At 45.4% G+C, this 21446-nt stretch overlaps 1 protein-coding gene and 1 long non-coding RNA gene across 7 annotated transcripts in view; one reads left to right on the top strand and one right to left on the bottom strand.

The window, feature by feature from the left end:
- Positions 1-2582, top strand: part of tfec (transcription factor EC) — a 41232-nt gene extending 38650 nt beyond the window's left edge. For all 5 annotated transcript variants that reach the window (XM_053415366.1, XM_053415365.1, XM_053415367.1 and 2 more), the window contains 2 exons: positions 764-911; positions 2112-2582. In XM_053415366.1, the coding sequence (XP_053271341.1) occupies positions 764-911; positions 2112-2582 (619 nt within the window). The remainder of the gene's footprint in view (positions 1-763; positions 912-2111) is intronic.
- Positions 1-21446, bottom strand: part of LOC128429082 (uncharacterized) — a 95617-nt gene that overhangs the window by 33294 nt on the left and 40877 nt on the right. The gene's annotated exons all lie outside the window — the stretch shown is intronic.

Below are 21446 nucleotides of genomic sequence, written 5' to 3'. Positions count from 1 at the left end.
TTGGAGGGGGCACTTGAACCTCCATTGTCGTCGGCGCTCCGAGAGCCATACGTCCTCTCGCTGGGTCGCGGCGGTTCAGCTCAAAAGCAATGAGCGGCGAGGAGACGGGTCAAACGCAGAGAGGAGGCGGGCCGCGCCGTTCGAATCAAAGTTTGAAGCACAATTGGAAACGCGGAGATGGGAGAGCGGAGGTGAAGAGAAATCCACCGGCCATCTCTCGCAATTGAACTTTGCCTGGAATTTAAATGGAAGGTTACCGTTGTCGCGGCGCCATTAACACAGGATAAAGGAGATTATTAGCTGCTGATCAGACCGGTGTCTCACTCGTGTGAAAAATGACAATTTCACTACAGGAACCCCTTAAAAAAAAGTAATAATATCTGCAAAGGAATGACTTGCACTCTAGCACCTTAACTCCATTTCTCCATCCCCCCCCCCACTGTCTTCCTACTTAGCTCATTTTCCCCTCACCTATTTTTACTCAAGGATTAATTTTACCGAACAAGGAGCCACGAGAATGGACTTTCCACATAGCTACTTAACTATTCTATTAAATTTCCCCATTCAGTGTCCCCATGTAATGTCCGAGGATGAATAATTGCTCAATGTAAATCACCATTTCTTATTCATATCATAAAAAAGGGGTAAAAACCTCCACGTTAAAACTTTTTTCTCCTTTTTTTTTTATACGCGGAGGATATTCTGCCGACATCAGGGGGTTCTGTGTTAAAGGTTATCTTTTTTACATTTCTCCTTTCTGCAGGGACATGCGCTGGAACAAAGGCACCATCCTCAAGGCCTCGGTGGAGTACATCAAGTGGATGCAGAAGGAGCAGCAGCACGCCAGGGAGCTGGAGACCCGGCAGAAGAAGCTGGAGCAGGCCAACAGGAGGCTGCTGCTGAGGATCCAGGTAACAGAACACAACTGAGCGATGGTTGAAACAATAAAATCACCAGGGAGAAAAAAATTACAGTGGATCAGGAAGTTGATCGACTTAAAATCGGCCACTTTTAAGCAAGTTGTCCAAGCTCACCACTGTTTTTGAAGGTTTATTTGCACGCCCTAAAACGTATGTCCTTTATTTGTGCGTTTGTTATTCCATAAAAGAATTAGTCCAGTAATTTGTTTTCTAAGGACTGCGCACTTAAATCCATGCACGTAATACAGTGACTTATTATTAGGAGATATATGCAGGTTTTCTTAAATGTAGATAAACCCAGAAAAAAAACACGCCTTAAACCAAGAAGCAGTCTCGCCAGTGTTGCCTTTTGCACAACACAAAAATAAGAAAAACAAAATGGAGAGAGGGATTATAGGTACACAAACTTTCATTGCACGTCTTACGATAGGCCAGAAAAGTTGCAGCCTCAGCATCTAAACTGTCAAAAAGAAGAGGATAAATGCAAAAAATGTGTTCACTGGGATGTCACGTTTCCATCACCATGTGTCCACTGCAGAGTCATTTGACCCGGGAGTGAATGTGGATTGTAATAATTCCCCCTGCAGACAACAGCCAGATGTTAGTGTGTTTTCTGACCAGTGGAACATGGGCTTTACAGTCCATTACAGCAGAGACCAGTCTGGTAAAGACCCCCCAGCCCCACCCCCACCCCGTCTGTGCTAATTACGTGATGAATAAAGACAATCAGCTAATCTCTTTCAGTGGAAATAAAAGCAGCGGGTGTCAGAAATAGATGAGGAGCACTAATCAAAGGCATATCTAATGGTGCATGCGTGCATGAGGCTCGGCGCATTACGTGCGCACTCTTGAGCGCAAACACAAATTGTGGTTTATTGGAGTTGGAGCAACGGGAAAGACACAAAGAAAAATCTGGAATGATCTCTGAGGATGACATAAGGGTCCAGGAAACCTTTATGGCCACTGAAGATAAAGGGAGAGTTTACAAAGGTCAAACTGGGCTTTGTGATGACACTGATAGGTGATTAGTGCTGAGAGCGTACTCTGAGAATGTGTGTGTGTGTGTGTGTATGTGTGTGTGTTTGTGTGTGTGTGTGTGTGAGAGAGAGAGATAATATCGTAACTACAAAGTGAGCAGGTAATTTTCCAAGAAACATGTTAAGTAATGAATTCTTTCCTTCCCTTTTTCAGGAGCTTGAGATCCAGGCACGAGCACACGGTCTCCCAAACATGACCACTACCTTGGGATCAGTCGAACTCTCCTCCCACCTCCTCAAACAACAACCACAGCAGCTGTCCCCCCAGGCCCAGCAGGCCCAGCAGCCCCAGCAGCCCACACTCTACCAGGAGGACCCCAACAGCGACTACCTCCAGAGGATAGCCGCAGTGGCCGGCGTGGCCTCCCTCCCCGGCGCCAGTGGCCCGCAGGACCACATCACCGGCGCCGACGGGCTCGCAACGTTCTCCGACCCGCTGTCCCACTTCACAGACTTCTTCAGCGCCACGCTCAAGGAGGAGCACCGGCTGGACGAGATCCTCATGGACGACCCGCTGTCGCCGTTCGGCACCGACCCGCTCCTGTCGGCCGGCTCGCCCGGAGCTGCGTCCAAGGACAGTAGTCGCAGGAGCAGCTTCAGCTCTGCCGGAGGGGACGACCTATAATCCCCCCCCCCCCCCCCCCCCGCAGAACATACTCTCAAGTTATCTCCTTCCGACAACATGGTTGTAATCTCCAGTGTTAAAGGGCAAACGCAGAGCCGGAAAAAGACTGAGTGACGGCTCTGGGCAAACAATACTGACTCCTCACAGGGCTGCGAGTCATTTAACTGAGCACTGACACACCCAGCAGAGCCCCTCAAAGTGCCAGCTGTGTATTAACTGTACTTCCTGTTGAATGGGGGGGGGTGTTATCGGACCTAAAGCTTGGATTCCCCAAAGCTCAGCGGCACCAAAAGCATCCCCAGGACCCTCTGCTGTACACCCTGCTCTTTTTTAAAAGTTACTACAGACTGTATGTTCCTCTGCCTCCCACATAGAGCAGAAACAGACCCAGTGAAAAAAAGGGAGACATTGTACATAATGTAAATAATAAAGCCTGTTTTGTAAACGGTAACATGCAACAACAATCACTTAAAAACCTGTGTCCATTTGAAGGAAAATACTACTTCCCGAAAACGACTGTAAACTGTGGCTGTCGGGATTATATTTGTGTAATGTGCCTTATTTGAAAACCCAGTTCTTTCTATGAATAACTGATGTACTCACCACAATGCCTAACATGTCCTCAGTCCTGTCTGTGTCTTATAAGTGTTTTTGATAAGTAAGTGTCTATATGCATCTTTTTGAAACCATGTATTCGTTAAATACGTCATGTATGTATATACTTTTATTATCTAACATGTTACCTTTTTTTATTCTTACCAGGGGAGGGAAAAATATAATAAACCCCTTTTTTATATACTTGATTTTTGGCTTCTCGTTTCTCATCTCAAAGTCTGCATTCACACCAGTGGCGGATCTAAGATTTTTCTGAATCGGGGGGTTGGGCATAAATAGGGACACAATTTACACAACGGGGACAATTATAGGTCCAGTCAGTAGCACATTTATTTAGATTTAGGGTCCAGTCATATGTGCGTACATATAAAGTGAATATAGAAGTGGTAGGGAGACAGGTTTGTCAAAGCAATGTTCAAGTACTTGAGGCTAGGGCCTTACGCTGGGGCCAATTCCCCCTTGGACCCACCCCTGAACCCGCCCCTGATGCACACCAATCAAAAAAACTGACTTTAACTACACGTGGAGCCCTAAACTCTACATACACTACCCTAAAAACCAAAAGTATAACTACTATATAACTCAGTAGAGTGCAGACCTCCACCAAGGCCCAACAGTCCCCCAAAAAAACACACTCCAATTCACTAGATCCTAACTTTCATTTGGATCAACACAAAATTTCACACACTCATACATGTTGGGCCCCTGAACATGCCTGATTTACTGAAGTACATATACGCACCAGTGTTAATCCGAGTTCTAAACGACAGCAGGACCGAGAAACGCAAACAAAGCCTGAAAAGTTCTGCTGAGCACGAAGGTGAAGGAGCCGGTTTATAAGGTGGCTGGCCGGCAATGAGTGCCGGAATAGGAGGAGAGGGGAGGGAAATTGGATAATAAAGACAAGTAGAGGAGGAGTAATAATTCTGATGAGCCCACTGTGAGCTGATGAGCTCTTGAGGATGAATCATGGTTATGGGATATAGAGTTGCCACTAGAGCTGTTGGCCAAGAGCAGGGAAAGTTTCCTTTGAGGTAAGCTGGGCGACGAACATTGAACAAGTTTACGGGAAAAAGTTTGTTTGAAACTAACTTCTCATTAGACATGTCTGAAAAAAGTTTATTTTTCTGGTCGTATCACTCATTCGTCAACATAGTTTTCTGATAGTGACGTCAGGTATTAATAATACAACAAACACAATTCTTCCCAAACAGATTCCTCATCAAAGCCTCCCTGAATTAATGCCTCACAGTGTTATTAGCGTGTTTCTCTGTAATGGAATCGACAAGTTCCTCATCCGCATCTTCTCCTCTGCCGCAAATAAGCCCGAGCCGATCAATCACAGAGCGAGTAGAAAACCACTCACAGCTACAAAGTGGTGAGTGATGTTTGTGGGTAATTGGCCAAAGCAGCTATGGAAGGTAAATATAGATTTTCATTACGCTAAAAATAAAGAAAAAAAAATACATGGAGAGTATCTAAAGAAAGAGTCTGCAGATTGAGTGAGATTTCAAAAGGCTCCGTTTACATTTTGATTTGTCAGAGATTTTCTCTTTTCTCGTTTTATTTAAAGTTGAGAAAAATATACAAATCCAATTAGTGTCATGCAGGGTTTGATTCAAAACAAGTCAGGGGTAGGATAATATGGATGAACACAATTATAATACAACACAATATATAAAAATAAGTGAATTATTTATCTATCTATTCATTTATGTCTGTGGCTGCTCGTTTGCTGCTTTTTTATTCTTATTGTTGGTGTATTGTTGTTTTTACATATGAGTTACTGGATACTAGAATTACAATAGAAAAGAACAGAATATAAAGCAAGCAGTGCAAGGAAACATGTTTATAATCCTCCTAAATACTTTAAAATGTAAGAATTAGGACTTGCACTTAATGAGAAAATATATGTCCATGATGTCAATTTATACAAGAGGACGATAATATGAAAAAATACGCTTGAAAAAAATAAAATGGAATTGAAAGCAGTACAAGACAATTTGAGATAGTACTTCTGAAAACGGTGCATATTTATACAAACCTAGTTCAAAATCCGACAAAAGACCATTCAATAGGAGACTAATAAATATTTAAAATTACTGTTACCATGTTGCAATCTACAAATATACAGTATGTGTTCATTGCACTTTCTCTCCCTCTATAATATGTACAATTGTTATAGTTTTATTCTTTATATTTTCTATAGTTATGTTCTTAATGTTTCACATCTATCTATCTATCTATCTATCTATCTATCTATCTAAAATATGTAATCTGTAATTCTAAAATATCCATCCAAACTAGAAGTGATTTCCTTTAATACTTAAAAATGATAAGATTATTAATGTCAGTAAAGTAAGAACATTTAAAAATCCTAAACACATCCCCAACCGCTCCCATTGAGGAAAAGCATTCTCTCCTAAAAAAAGGGAAAGTCCGATTAAACTTCCTGACTGATTCATTTCCCTCCATATCAAAGGCTAACGTGGACAAAGTTCAAGGCCGGTTATGCGAAGGCTTCAAAGGGGAAAAACGCGGTCGGATGAGGCAACGGTGACATCAGAACAAGCGACTTTTTATTTGGAACATCGCAGTTCATCAACCCAAACCGCGGTTCTGGAAAAAACACACACAGGAACAAGAATGCGAGAAGCGAAGTGCGACTTGGACCGAGGCGCCGGCGCTCAACACCACTATTATGTTGTAGTAAATCTGGACGTGTAGGACACATTGTTTGGAGGAAAGTTTGAATCCTACAACCGGCATCTCTCACTTATCCTCCCTCATACAAAACAGATTTCAAGTTTCTGGCTTTTTGCAACACATCTGCAAAAAAACTGTGGACCTCTGTAAAACACATTTGTTTTTTAATCTTACTATTGCCTGCACGGCAAAATGGTGTCCCTGAATGAACGACCTCACTGCCAGGTTAAAGGGCCTGCTGCTGTGACATAACTCCAACAGCAGGTGGCAGCAATGGGCTGTGTTTTGTGCTCACTCTGTGCAGGGTTCATAAAAAGAAACACAACATACACATATGGAAAAGAGAGAAACATTTGTGGTGGGTTTATATAAAATTAATAAAAAAGGGGTAATAAAGTAAAGATTTAGCTTCACACAAATAATGGTAAACAGTGCTAATACATATGGAGCGGTGCCGAGCCAGAATAGGCCCGAGTCCATGGTAGTCCCTATCCTTTGCAGTATAAACTGACAAATCTAACGGAGGCGAGTGATGTCGCGAAGCTCCCACACGCAGTCGTTCTGTCACCAAAACAACGTTGTCAGACCCGCTGCCACCCACCAACACTGACACCGCCACTGAGCGGGGAGAAGCTGTCACCGGCGCACATGCCACAGCTGCCAGCGTGCTACAGTGAACTCACCTGTCGAGCCTGCCATTGGCAAAACTTAATCACCTTCCGCCGAGGTGACTCTCACACAAAAAAAAAAACACACGCACGAGGCCACACACACAAACAAGCCCAATCAAATGGGCTTGTGTGCAAACATGCCAGCACCGACACACACACACACACACACGTGCACAGGTGTGTATGTCTTTGCCACACACACACACACACACACACACACACACACACACACACACACACACACACACACAGACAAGCGAGGTAGAGAAGGGAAGGGAGGAGAAAAAAATAAGCACCTAAAAGCCCTCATCAGAATCTGGACTGTGACAAGACTTGTGCACAAATTAGGTGAAATTTGAGTGGGAATAACAATATGACAGCCGGCAGTGAGGCACCAAACATCAAGTGTCATATCTATTTTCAGCCGTGACTCAGAGCTGTGTGACAAACAACACCATGCTGCTTCTCAATCAGTCTGGAAATGTGGCAAACCGTAGGCCCCCGGATGAGATTCTACCCCCTTAAGGAAAAGAATGAGAAGTGATCTGAGGTTGGGGTCAAAGCTAAAGGTGAAGCTATGAAAAACTTGACAACAAAAAGTCAGAGGCAAATCTTTTTTAATGATCGAGCAATCGGCATCGGCGCAGTAATTCATCCCTGGATTGTGTTTGGGCACTGGCCCGCGTGCTGGTTTTTATTAAGGACCACACCCTGACCAGTGCTCGACAAACTCCCACATCACTCGGCCCCACGTGCATTAACGACACAACGCAAGAGAGACGGAGGAGGGAGGGAGGGGGGGAAAAAAGTGGCCCGGGCCTTCTCGAGATGCTATAAAATTAATGCGATTTCCAGAGTTTTTATGAATCGCGCCAGATGCCAAATACATAACTTCAAACAAATTGACTTCCAATTATTGCTGCGGCGCACCACTTCCAGATGTGCAACAGATGGGGGGGCCCGGGCGGCTGAAAGGTGTCTCGGCCCCCTCGCTTTGTGTTATTCTGCCGTAAAAAAAGAAAACGGCAGTACAGTTGTATGTGTTTTAAATCACTGAGCATGGGCTGCGGGCTGGAGGTGAAGGGAAGGACAGGATAGGGGGGACAGCAGGGGGGGGGGGGGGGGGGGAGAAATGAAAGCACATCATTAGGAAAATGTAAATCTACACAGTGCAGACAGTGCAGCTCCATATGTAGCATTAATACAGCTTGATATTATGTAAAGGCAGATGAGATGCTGCGGCTGAGAGCTGGAGCTGTATCAAGGAGTTGGGGGGGGATTCAGAAATGTAAATGTTAATGTGATCTCCGCTGTATCTTCCAGTGCTGGGATTAAATGGTAGAAAGGAACAATTATGGGGCTCGCTTTTTCTTGTGCATATGTTAATAGCTTACAATAGCCTTGCATACATAAAGAACATTAGATATGATTAGAACATGCCCACAGTATAGAGCTTTTTAAATATAAATATATATATATATATTAGAAGGTTTTACAATAGTCATGAGCAGCAGCACACTCTGTTCCGCCTTTAATGAAGTCTCTTCCTGGAAACTTTCGGTAATTTGATTAGTCACCGTTAAAGCCACATAAAAGTAAAACAAATGTGATTCCGGAGCGGGAGAAGTCGCTGAGCACGGATTTCTTTTCACTGCGCAGGAAACTAACTGAATATCCAATATCGGGACGGTGTCCTGGGAGGGTCACGGCACTGATCCCATTATAGCCACGGAGTTGGGTCCCCCAGGGAGGCAAAAATGGCTGTGTATCTTTCCCCGGGCCCATATTGTAGGAGTCCACCGGGGCCCTATCTGCTTCAGTAGTAGTCAGTTTGAGCACCACAGGTCCCCCCCCCTCTGATCCTGGCGGCCAAAGGGCATCCCCCCCCCCCCCCCTCCTTACCGCCACTCTGTTTTTCATAAATCTATTTAAATACGGCTACCGGAGAGAGTAGGGGACTAGTTTTTGCTCGGCCACTGTTCCTCTGTGCTGCCTTTAATTTCCACAGAGTTGTATGCTAATACGAGTGACAGCCCCCCCCAACACACACACCCCCATCCCCACCCTCAGGTCTGTGCATGCACATGCACTTTAACCTTGTGTAATCTGGGTGACCTTGGACTGAACGGGCTAAAGCGGCTGGAGAGAAGTCCCTGATTGATTTGTAATTCAAACGAAGAGCGATGGCCACTCTGCCCCCCTCTGCCGCCCCGCCAAAATAAAATAAATAAAAAGCATATAAGAACCGTCTTTCTCGGAATCATCACTCACTGGTGAGGGGCAAATGTCAGATTTAGGCATGGAGGGGTGCGGGTGGTGTTGGGGGAGGGCATCAAGATGATCATCATTAGCAGGGGAAGATAATTGGCGCTGCGTGGGCCCCCATGCGTTTGGGTGCTCTGATGGGTATCTCGTCTGCATTATTCATCCATCTTCCCCTCCATCTCTCTCTCCCCCGTTTCCCCCTCTCGACCCAGGCCAGGCACTGGGCCCTAGGAGCCGGACTCATCTATTATAGATGGGTAATTGTTTATTAAATGCAAGGCCTGACCCTATTATGCCTATTACCCGGGTGGCGCACACCAGTGTGTGGCTGTGTGGTTTATTTTACCATATTCTAGAAGATCTGACAATCCCCTGTCGAGGACACGAGGCCGCTTTGGCATGAGCGAGAGTCAGGACAGAGAAAAGGAGAGGAGAAAAAAAAAAAGATCGGAGGAAGAGAAGGAAGCCGGCAGGGAAGAGAGGAGGAGAAGAGGATGATGAAAAATAAAGCCAAAGCCCGTGTGGCTGCCACTGGCCAGAGAAGTATCTCCCTGCTTCTCCTTCAAGGCACTGGTGGACGGAGGCAAAGACAAAGGGGCGAGCTAAAGCGACGCTTTGCCTCTCATTACATTGACTCCTAATCTACCTCTGCCCTATCCTGGGCAATCCCCGCTCCAGGCGTTTGGAGGCTAAAGCTTCAAACTCACCAGTCTGTCCAAAGCGGATTCATTACCTTAGATAGGACTAGCAATGAGCCGGCTGAAATGTCACATGGAAACCTCTCACAGCAGCAGCAGCAGCAGGAGCCGGGCCAAACCGACACTAGAGGTCAGTGTTGTCCCAGAGTTCAGACGCCCCCTCTTCTTCTCCCACAACAAGACGACACTGAGCTTTAAAGCAGATGCAGACATTACAAAAAAAAGATAGGAAAATAATTCAGGTAATGGAAATGAATCGAAATGAAATGATTAAGTTCAGTTAATTACTCGGTAGCTTAAGCAAATCAGCTTAACTTATATAAAAATCATAGTTCCGGCCAGAACAGCAGATTCAGCGGGAAGATAATTCATGAACTTCAAACCACTGTATGTAAAGTAGGGATGGATTTGATCTGATGCACGTGGAGCTCGTCAAAGTGACAAAAATAAACGTGCTGTTGGAAGCTATGTCGCAGATTGGGGGGGGGGGGGGAACACAGATTAAATTTAAAGCCACAGATGGTTTCGGAGGAGCCGAGGTGTCGGTAACATGTTTCTTTGTCACCGTTACGAGTATTTATATCACCTCAATATCCATTTGTGAATGACAGCCGGGCTAAACACAAACTTTTTGTTCGTGTGGGGGGGAAAAAAGAAACACAACCCTTAAAACAGTTCAGCCTCACACTGTAGAGGAAGTCAAAATATCACTGAGACGTCTCAACAACGCAGGGCATGCATTCGGGAGAGAGGGGAAAATATCGCCTCAGCTTGGATGTGCATGCTGTGCTGCGGTATGATGTAGTGATCTGCATGATGGCATGTCACTGGTTATTGGCTGGGTTGAGAGTGATTAACATGGGGTGTTAATTAGTGGGTTTGAGAGGAGTGTGTGTGTGTGGCTAACGACATCTGAACAGCTCGGTCACACATAAACACACACACACACACCCACACGAGGCACCCAGCTCAGGCCTTCTTTAACAATACAAATTTATATGAGAATTAACGCAGAAGAAAATCATTTAAATTTCATCTGAAACACACATCTGAGGATATGTCAAAAATAATTTTATGATTTAAAAATTATGACTTTTACTATTAAAGACAAACAGAATTAGAAGCAAGTGTCTATTTAAATTATGTGGGATTATATCTTTAGAGAAACTAATAAACAAGATCATTAAAGATGAAGAAGTAGAGCAACAAAATTCAAGTCAAGCCTCCATGCTGTGTTATTTATTGATAAAATGATGGCGGGTAAGTGTTTCGTGATTTAAAATTACAGCCTCAAATAATCAGAAATGTAAATGTGGTTCTGTGTGGAGAGGAGCACATAAACATTTAACTCTAAATAATAAAACTTAATATTAACTATTACTGTTATCATCCAATCCACTTCAAACCTGGCAAGTGTGTTTCTGAGGACCTGAGGAAAGACAGTGTGTGAAATATTATTTTAACTGCAACCCTGACCCTCAGTGACATCGCAAAATGTTGCTTTGTGAGTTTTTTAATAGAACCTATATTACTGTTTTCATTAGTAATAATCATAATATTAATGATGTAGTGAGTCTCAGGCATCAAGTACAATCTGTATATCTCACCCCCACTGAGAAACAATACCAACACTATGTGCAATAGTACTTTTGTCGAGTTTTCTCATGGATAACTGCTATCCATATGCAATATTACTATGTTTTTTTCAGCATATTATGTCCAACATCATGAGCAATATTCCATTTTACATACTCAATACTGCTTATTTAGACCTCATACCCTATTGTTTTATTATACTGTACTCTACTGTATAATGTGTTAGTATAATCTTGGTGCAAGCTGGAACAGGAATTTTCTTCAGGATTAATACAGTTTATCTTATCTTATTTTATTTTATCTTATCTTATCCCAATGATGTATTATCTCCAACATTTTCCAACTCAAACTCACTGGTAGAGAAACCGGGGCAGCCGGCGGAATTGTAATTCCAGTGGCACATTTGGCGTAAAGCTGTTGAGTTGATTAGACGAGTGAGAGGAGAGTGACTGAGAGACTGAGTGAGTGAGTGAGTGAGAAGTGAGGAGGGGAGTGAGCGAGCGAGTCGAGCCGCCCCCTCTTCCCCGAAGCTTATTTATTCCCGCAGCATCCAGCCCACTGATTAGGCCGCCACCGACACTCACTAATGCCTCCCCACAATGAACCAGCCGCAGCAATTTCAATGGGCTTAGCTGTCGTGGCTGCGTTCGGTAAATAAGGCGCCGCGGCCTTGAGCGCGTCGTCATCCGATGTGGCTAATGCTACATCGGGATTAGCTGCGTCGGATGTGCCAAAAGCGCCAAACACAGTTTACAGGACCCCTCCGCCCCGAGTGGAACAAACACAACGCAATTAAGCAGAGATGAGAGCATATAGGAGGAGGAGGTTTAGTGTAACACTCGTGCACACACAAACACATCCCCACACATTTCCTCCTGCAAATGCAAATGCCTCTTTGTTATTTGTCGTGCCTTCTCATACCCAGGGAGTATTAAAAAAAAACGTATTTTTCTTCTCCTCCACATTATGGAATTTGTCATGTTCAGTTGGAGCTGTCATAGCTAGAACAGTGTGCGCTAATGTGTGTAATCTGCTTTGCAACACATCAATTATGATGGATATTGCTCCGCCGCCATGCTTCCAGTTTTTCTTTTTGTTTTTTTTTCCACGCAAGCCTGCAGGGGAATCAGTCTTTTCTTGTTAGGCAACCTGTTTAGTAAATAATGATCCACTTTGTGCCTGGCTGGCTTTTGCCGTATAATGTGATGTGTGTTTGTGTGTGTGTGTGTGCACGTGCGTGTGCATGTGTGTGGCGGTTCTTTAGTGCGCCAGGATCAAGCCGACTAGATCAAAAAACACTTTACGCGCCGGCTGGAATTCAATCACGCCGCGCCGTGTGAAAAGGCGCGTCACGCAGGAAACCTAAACCGCTTCTGAACGCGCTGCGGGCCCGTATGTAAAAACCATAAATATTAGTGACTCCAAAAGTATTTCCAGAACTGTCTGAGCTAACAAAGAGACAGCGAGATAAATATTTAGATCTTACGCCGTGTCAAACTAAATAGATTTTTTTGTTCTCCCCTGCAAATCAGCTTTTACTCCTCTTTCTTGTTTTTGCTCCAGGGTGCACACACTCCACCTCCCCTACCTGTCATCTTCCCCATCTACTCCACTAACACCACGTCTGTTTGTCTGTTTTGCTCTTTATCTCACTCTCCGTTTTGAACTCTATGCTTTTCATATTTCTTCTGGTTCGTGAACTCCCTGCACTTGCTTTATAAATGATCCATCTCAAATTCTCTACTCTCTGGCTGTCTCCAGGACGGGGACAGCAGGAAACATGGAGAGAGGGGCACAGATTTCATCTTGCACTTGTTTTGAAACCACTGTGGTGCAACTCCATTCCTCTTCCTTCCCTCTCCTGCTCTAACAGCGTCCTTTGTTTTCTGCAGACCAAAGATTTGAAGGAGGGCCAGTCCTCTTCAGAACTCTCTCGGCTTTGAATCATTCAACTCCTGGTTTGACGCAGAGGAAAAAGTGGCAACGTGTAGCTAACGTATCCAGAGCAAGCTCCAATGACTGTGCGGATAATAGAGTTTCCTTTTTGCTGGAGCACATTCCGACAAAACGCACTCTTTCGCACACTCTTCAGCTGAGGTACAAGACTCTCGAAACTCGGGGCCCACCCTGCGAGCCCGGCGCCACACAACTGGTGTAATGTTTCGCCGATGTGCTCGGAGAGGGGGCTTCAGCCTTCGGGGCCCTCCGGGAGCCGCGGCGGATCGCGTGGAGATCCCTGTCAGATCCCCACCACACTACACTTCATTCACCCAGTCAGTCGGTGAGTCAGTCCGTCAGCGAGGCGGAGAGAGACAGGGAGCGAGAGGCCCTTCGCTCACAGATGAACACATTCTTTAGTGTCAGCATAAAACCCTGAGCTGCACTGGGACCTGCTCACACACACTGTATGTTTTTGTTGGCACGTTGAAAGCGCGCATGTACACATCCATGTGTCTTCACACACCTCCGTCAGAGTGAAACACCGCTGAGATTTTTCTGGGCTTAATCTGAGATTGGGGATTATTTACTCCACGGAGCTGCTCCCCGACATCCCGTAAAGCCCCTCGCCTCTGAACTGAGCCGGTCGGGGTTAAAGCTCCCCAGTGACGGAGAAGACAGAGTACCTGCCCGGAGTGTGTGTGTGTCAGCGTGTTTATGTGTGTTTGTCTGCAGGAACACAGAGCGCTGCCTCACTCCGGCTGTAATGGCTTTATTTATGAAGTGGCACCGGCGAGTATCAGGCAGGCGATAAAGAAGGAGATAGTGCATGCCGTTCCGTGGCCTGCAGCTATGCTGTCCTTATAGCTTTTAAAAGATTGATACCACTTGACGCGGTGTGTTCATCGTGTGAGTGAGGAGCAGGAGACAAGGGGTAAATACTGCAGAGAAAGAGGCAGGAGGAGGAAGAGGAGGTGATAATTCACTCACTCCTGGTTGTTTAAAGAGAAAAAGGATTTTTTGAAGTAGTCGAATGGAAAAAAGTAGCTACATGACGTTCAAAGTTTAATTAATCCAGGAGAGAAAACCATAAAATGACAGTTGATGACGTCAGTTGTGCTCAGTGAGAAATACTGCATGACAGGTCAGTGTATAACAGAGAGATCAACTCATTCTGCTCCAGGAACAGTTAGACGCTCAGTTCCTGAAGGCCTCATCTGATTGGGAACACATTAAAAGTGGACACAATTGTAAATGTGTTAACTGGAAAACCACAATATAGATTTAAGAAATATATTTTCTATTTCGCAAAACTTTCACAGCAAGAAAGTTCCCGGTCAGGCCGGTGTCTTTCTCTGTGGAGTTTGTTCTCCCCGTGTCTGAAGGGGTTTCCTCAGTCTTCCTCCCACAGTCCAAAGACAGACTGGGGTGAGGATAATTGGAGATTAAATTCTCTGGTTAACACTGAAATAAACAAAAATATGTGTTCACACAACAATTTAAACCTTATTATTCTTATTTATTCACAACTACTTAGATTCAGTTGGGATTGAGAGAGGAAAAACTTTTTTTCCTGTGAATGAATTTATCTTCTAGAAACCGATCCTGCACCTCAGGTACTTTACACCCACACACACACTCAGACATACACTCAGACACACACTCAGACACACACATTTACATTGAGGTGCGCCTGTAAAAACAGAAAATGAGGACATTTCCTCAGTATTCCCCAGAGCAGCGGCCTGTCAGCCAATGAGACCGGCACGTTTCCTCAAGAGCAGAAACCTGTTGGAACACACAGAACTCATTCAAGCTTGTCTGCTCGTCCTCTTCCTCGCTTCAACTTTCACCTCTCTCCAAACCCCCCACCCTTCGCCGCACTTAAAGTATGTGCGACCAGGAGCATAAACTTTGCTTTCGACGCACCTGCGCACCCGTCATTAAAGTTAACATATGATGTGCCGTTAAAAAAACGAGCACATTCGCCCGTGTTTTCCTTTCTCGCCGAGCCACTGCGAGGCAAACTGCTGAGCGGAGTCAACAGTTCTCTGGGGTGCCGTTCTTGACCTGTTTACCCGAATAACTAACGTGATTTACTTGTTCTTTCAGAGCCAACGACGCAGGGATTGATGGCGTCTGACCACGCGCAACGGTGCATGACAGCGAAAACAGCTTTCACGCGCGCAGTGAAAGCAAAGTTTAATCGCGGACCAAATGCAAGTGCCGAGCGAAGCAATGTCTCCCTGCAGAGCGGAGCTGTGAGGGAAGGCGGCTGCGGTCGCGATCACCTGACGTGTGAATCCGAATAGACAGACGGAGTAAAGAGAAGGAGAGGTGAACGAGACTCTCTCTCTGTGCTCATGACTCCTCGAGACTAAATATAGCGTTTGGCTCTTGTAGCCTACACTAGATCCAATATTTAAGTCTGACCCTGATCTGAAGACAAAGCAAGAGCCCACTGATTATTCTCTTGTCTGTTTCTTTCTATCCTACGCCCCCCCCCCCCCTCCCAGTGTCAGAGTTGTGCCCGAATTTACAGCTAAGACAACAGAGTCGGCCTTTCAGATGTGTCATCTCAGCAAACTGCTCGTTTGTTAGCAGAGATGTTATATTCGCTGTCACGCCGAGGTCCCGGCTTGTTTTGCCAGGTGGACGGGGGCCCTTCCCTGCTCCGCACCAACCATTCTGATCCAAAGCAGCTGGTAGGACGCGACACCCGTTTAGTCTGAGAAATCAGCTTGTGCAAACAAACACCTCGCTCGCTCCGCATAGCCGGTTGCATCTGCCAGCCATTATAACCTCATATCTGCCTCGTATCAGCCTCTCCCGCAAAATAAGCCAGATCCTGTTTCCAGGCCAGCAAATAAACAAACCCGGCCCTGGCCATCATTATTCATTATTAAAGATGATACGGTTGAGGTCGGGGGCAGTTTACAGAGAACACCTGCAGATGCCCACAAAGCGACCCAAGCTGCATACCGCATCTCTCGGGGGAAATGCCGAATGCTAGGCGCAGGTGTGGCAGGTTACTCAAGCTGCAACTGACAAGGATACGCTATTATTACCACATATGGAATTCATCCATTTCTATTCATTTATTCGTCTCATCATGAAACACAAGAAAGCCAATTCCAGGTTAGTGGAAGGAGAGGAACCTGTGAGAACTCGAACTTACGGGGAAGCTCGACACACACGAGGTACAAACAGGCGGCAGATGGCTGTGTGTTGTCAGTCGTTCCAATGCAGAAAAACTGCCAGGCTGATGAAACCAAAAGTGCTGCGTTCAGCAACTCTGGAGTGTCACGGTGGTTGAAGTAAACTTGTGGGCCTACCGAGCACCTCTCCCCAGAGAACACCATTTGTTACAAAAGTACGGAAGAGCTTTGTCTCCATGGAAGGGGTGGGGGTGGTGGGGACGGGACTGAAATGCCACGTCTGTTGGTTACGAGGACTCGAAGCTTGAAGACACCTCGCTTACACACAAGCCAGGGAGAGGTGGGAAGAAGAGAGAGGAGCAGGGAAGTTAGAGTCGGGGCAGCTGCGGAGGTACAGAAGGAGGGGAAGTGATGGAAAAGAGGCCGAAACAGAAGAAGAATGTGTGTGTGAAGAATTACGGGATGTGTTTAAAAGGGTAACGGGGAGGGTCGGGGAAGCTGTGGCTTGTTTTGCTTGGCGCACCGGCCAGGGAAGCAGCCGTGAGCAGGAAGGCCTCGAGCTTAATTGCATTAGCTGTCCGAGCCAAAATAAATGTCAGCCCCTGATGGACGCTGCAACACCTCCTCGTCTCTCAGCAGGCACTTCACCTGCTTTACGTTAGACGTCCGAGTGCACACAGCCTGGATATGAATCTATGCAAAACGGGGGGATTGATACATTAAGGTAGAGGGAGTCGATTTACAAAACTTGGCGGGTTTACTTGAGCATAGTCCCCTCCTACATTTACAGACTCCAGTGGTTGTGAAGCATACAGATCCCTTCTAGAAGTCTACATCTTGGAAGCTGTAAAAAGTGGTTCACAGAAGGGGCAGGGGGGGCTTCAAGGCCCTCTCTGCTACGTTTGAATTCCGCAGCCCCCACAGAAAGAAGGCCCACCTTTCCTCTGTGTTGCCACCTTGTCCTCTTGAACCTCCCCGGGTGATAAACCCGAAGGCATGAAGGCCGACGACGAGGGTTGATGTCCAAGGCTGATTTTCAAAGCTGACTTGCAATTTACCCGAAATAGAAATACTTCAAAAGTTCTCCAAACATTCTGCACAATCACACAAAGAAAGTAACTGCATATTCATGTAGCAGGAGCCATATAACTAACACCTAAAGGCCACTAACACCATACATGTTGCTTATGCTATATGCATCGACTATTGAGTCTTGAAGGTATTTCTAAGCCTCAGTTGAAGTAATTCTTGTCTTACTCTGAACATTCTGTCTAACTGTGTATGTTTTTTCCTTCTCTCATGCATATAAATCTCCTCCTGAGTCTCCACCATGCTCCTCTTTCTCCCAAGCCATGTTCATTAAGCAAGCCTTGCTCCAAAAGCACCGCTTCTGGTCTCACTTCTCTCCTAATCATTCTTAATTTCACACAGCACCTCAGGGTGCCCTTCCTTGCCCACTGCGTTCACCAATCCAGGCCCTCTGGCCTCCGCCTGCTAAGACACACATCCCCAAAGGATGGACTTTGCCAACTCAACGCCTCCAAGCCCCCACACCATCCAACCTCGGAGCGATATGGACCTTAAAACACGTTATCTCCCGGCACACTCGGATGATCCCTGCAACATTAGCATAACTTAACCCAGCACCTCTGGTCAGCCTTTACAAGCCACTACAGAGAGAGAGGGAGTTATTTGACACTCAGATGAATATAATGCGTTCAACTGTGGGGTCAAAACTTAGAAATATGTTATGAAAACATGTATTTAATATGTGTGAATACTAAACATTACATTTCCCAGAGAATGTCAATCCTCCTCTACAGATTACTGATTTCAACCGTATATCAACGTTGATAAACTTTGTTGTTTCCAGTGAGATGATGGAATATGATCCAGAACTGCCAGTTTGAGTTAAAGATCTATGAGTTTGAAGGTTCAGAAAAAAGACAAACAAGCTGCTAGCCACAATTAATATTCTTGTAGTTTCAATATTAGCTTTTGTAGAAGTGGCTAAAACAACATGGGGATTAAATTATTACACTCGATAGCCCTCGAAATGCTCAAGAGGACCGGTGATCTTTTTCACTCTGATGAAATACACTGTTAATATATGTGATGATATAGTAAGGGATGAGAGAGCAGGCAGGTGGCGGAAGGTGGCACATGTCGCATCTTCCTCACTCTGTCACTTGTAACATCTTCCTCTCCTCCTCCTCCTCCTCCTCGTGACGGGAGCACAGTGCGTGGGTGTCGCTCAGGAGACATCATCATGAGCCACTTCACTCGAGTGCTGCCTTCAATCAGCCCTCGAATTAATATTAATCATTCCTCCATCCCCCCGCACACAACAAGCCCTTCTTCGACAGGCTGCGGCTGATAAATACTGATGTGAAGGGAAGCGGCAAATAAAGGATTTACAGATGTGATGCGTGGTCGTACGCGCTCCGTCAGTGACCACACCTTGGCAACGGGCAAAATCTCGTCTTTCTCTCCCAGTGGCTTTACGGTTCCGACTGCAATTCACGCCTTAATTGTCCCTAATCACTGGTGAAGGTCATGGCTACTCAGCGATACATCTCCTTCCTCTGCCCCGTCCTTCTCATCACTCCTCTTTTCCAGCCCCCTCCTTTTCTACGATACCTACTCAGAAGACACTGGAGTCATGAGTCCAGCAGGAATCATTTGACGATTTCTGCTGGACAGAGTTTGAGAAAATGGGCCGTGAAAAAAAAAGGAAAAAGGGAGTGAAAGTTTTATAAGGACGTTCCTTTTAGATTTTTTTCTCTATGTATAACACAGCAGTTGTTATCAACTTGGAAACAAGCTGCCTCCATCCCTGAAAAAAAAAGAAAGACACAGCCGAAGAATGAGGGATGGGAGGAAATTATGAGCAGTAAAATCAGTAGTGATTATCCAGAGGAATGTTTGTGCGTGTGTGTGTGTGAGATTGAGTGTGTGTGTGTGTGTGTGTGCGAGGGCAAAAGCGTTGAAGATGGCTGAAGGTCAGGGAGACATTGAGGCAATCACACTAATGAAAACAAACGAGGGATACAGTTGGAGTGAGCGAAGGAAAGAGAGGAAGGGACGGGGATAGGGGTAGACAAAAATAAGCGAGTGTGTGTGTATGTGTGTGTGTGTGTGTGTGTGTGTGTGGAGCTAGCCTACCTTGCCTCAGACTAATCAAACACAACACAGTGCTAAAAATGGCGGGGCGAGGATGTAAGGAGACCAACTCTCGTGTCTCGCTGCCTGTCATCTACTGTTCTTTTATTTACATGCCCTCCTAACCTTTAGTGTGGCTTGCGGACACACACACGCATACATACTGTACAGCACATACGCAGGCTAACACACACACACACACACAAACACACAATCACACAAGTACACATGGCGGCAGCAGCAGCAGTATGTGAAGGTTATTCCTGCAGAGGGATGACAGTGTTTATTCAGGGCTAGCAGGCAGACTCTGTGACATTCAGCTTGCAGAAAATGATTAATGCTACAATATACATAGGCACGAGGAAAGAGGAGAAGAAGAAGAAAAGTGTTGCACTGTTCTTGCACAGAAAGCAGAGGCCTGTGCAGCCACGTATACATCCACCTGTCTGGAGTTGTGTGTGTGTGTGTGTGTGTGTGTGTGTGTGTGTGTGTGTGTGTGTGTGTGTGTGTGTATCTGCACAGGGCGAAAATTACAGTGATTATGACTCAGATATCTGATGCTTTGCCAGTTTTCATATCAAAAACCTCTCATTTGTTCCAACATGTTTGATATAAAGAGAGGGACAGAAGTACGGCAGCAGACAAAAGTTTGATGGGCAAGAAAAGGCGATGGGAGAGGAAGGGGAGACGTGCATGTGATGTGAGTGAGTCAAAACTCCATTAACAGAGTGAATGTGCAGGAAGTGAGTTTTTGAATTTACATTTAAACGTTGCTGCTAATTAATGAGAGGGAATAGTTGAAAAAGAGGGGGAGGTACAGAGGAATATGGGAAAGTACAGCACACACAGGTTCGAGCAGCTACCCTTGTTAGGACTTTCCATTGACTTCAAGCAGCCGAACCAAAAATCTTAAACCTAACCTCAACCAGCACCGTTATCTCACAAACTACAGACAGACACTCTTTCCCCCAGCCAAGTCAAGTGTAGTGGGGCAATTTGTATTGATGCAGGTTTCCCCCATCCCCAATAATATTTAATTAAAATGTTATAATATTTATTACTTCACTCTGCTAGAGACATTACAATTCATGCACTCAGCAAAAGTGCAATGGAAGTGGCGTTGAATAAACATGAACACGATTAAGACCTACTTAAACTTTTTAAGACCCACAACGTAATATTTGTTCAAATATTTAAGACGTTTTCAGGACTGAAATTCAAAGTAATTACTTTTTAGGAATTTTTAAGACCCAGCTGTAAAAAACGTATAAAGAAGCAATAAAGTTTGCTTGTATGTTTCAGAGTATTATTTATCATGTTTATATTTGTATTCCAGTAAAGATAGATAGATAGAACCAGTACGACTCGTCGGACCTTGTCGGATGAACTGTAAAAATATATTTTACTAGCATTATTCACGTTTACTGTATTTCTTAGAGAAAGTGCAGAGAAACATGACAAATTAGAAACCTCACGTCCTCATGAAGATGAAGACAAGTAACTTTGAAAATTGGAAACAAGAGAAATAAAATCACATCAGCCATTTTCAGCCATTGAGGTAAAAATTTAAGGCTGTGAATTAATCAAATTTTTGGGGGGGGGGGGTGGTGATAAACGCAGCCTTGAATGGCCCCGTAAACCACCCGGGCGCTCCGTCAGCCAGGCAGTCAATCCAACCAGTCAGCAAGCCGTTAAATCATCCAAGCAGCCAGTCACCCCCGGGCGGCCAAACAAACTGACTCAGCAGCTCTCAGACAGCATCCCGGCTGAGCCGCTCCGCTCTGCTCCGGCCTATTCCACTTCAGAGGAAGCCCTCCAGTTTATTTTTTCATTGGAAGGGGATTTGGCTGCTATCAAGTGGTAGCAGCCCAGTATCAAACGTGCGTCTGGCTTGTAAACAGGCAGCTGGCAGCTCTCCAAACTCCCCACAGCGTGCAGCGGAGCCGCCGAGTCGAGTGGAGTTGTGACACTGATCCCACCCCTATCGCTCCCCCCCGACAGTCCGCGCTAATAGACCCTTCACACACACTCACCTCTATCTATATTTTATTTGAG

Source organism: Pleuronectes platessa, chromosome 22, assembly GCF_947347685.1.
Source record: "Pleuronectes platessa chromosome 22, fPlePla1.1, whole genome shotgun sequence".
Classification (NCBI taxonomy): domain Eukaryota; kingdom Metazoa; phylum Chordata; class Actinopteri; order Pleuronectiformes; family Pleuronectidae; genus Pleuronectes; species Pleuronectes platessa.
The sequence above is the reverse complement of the archived record's forward strand: the minus strand, read 5'-3'. Positions and strand labels throughout refer to the sequence as shown.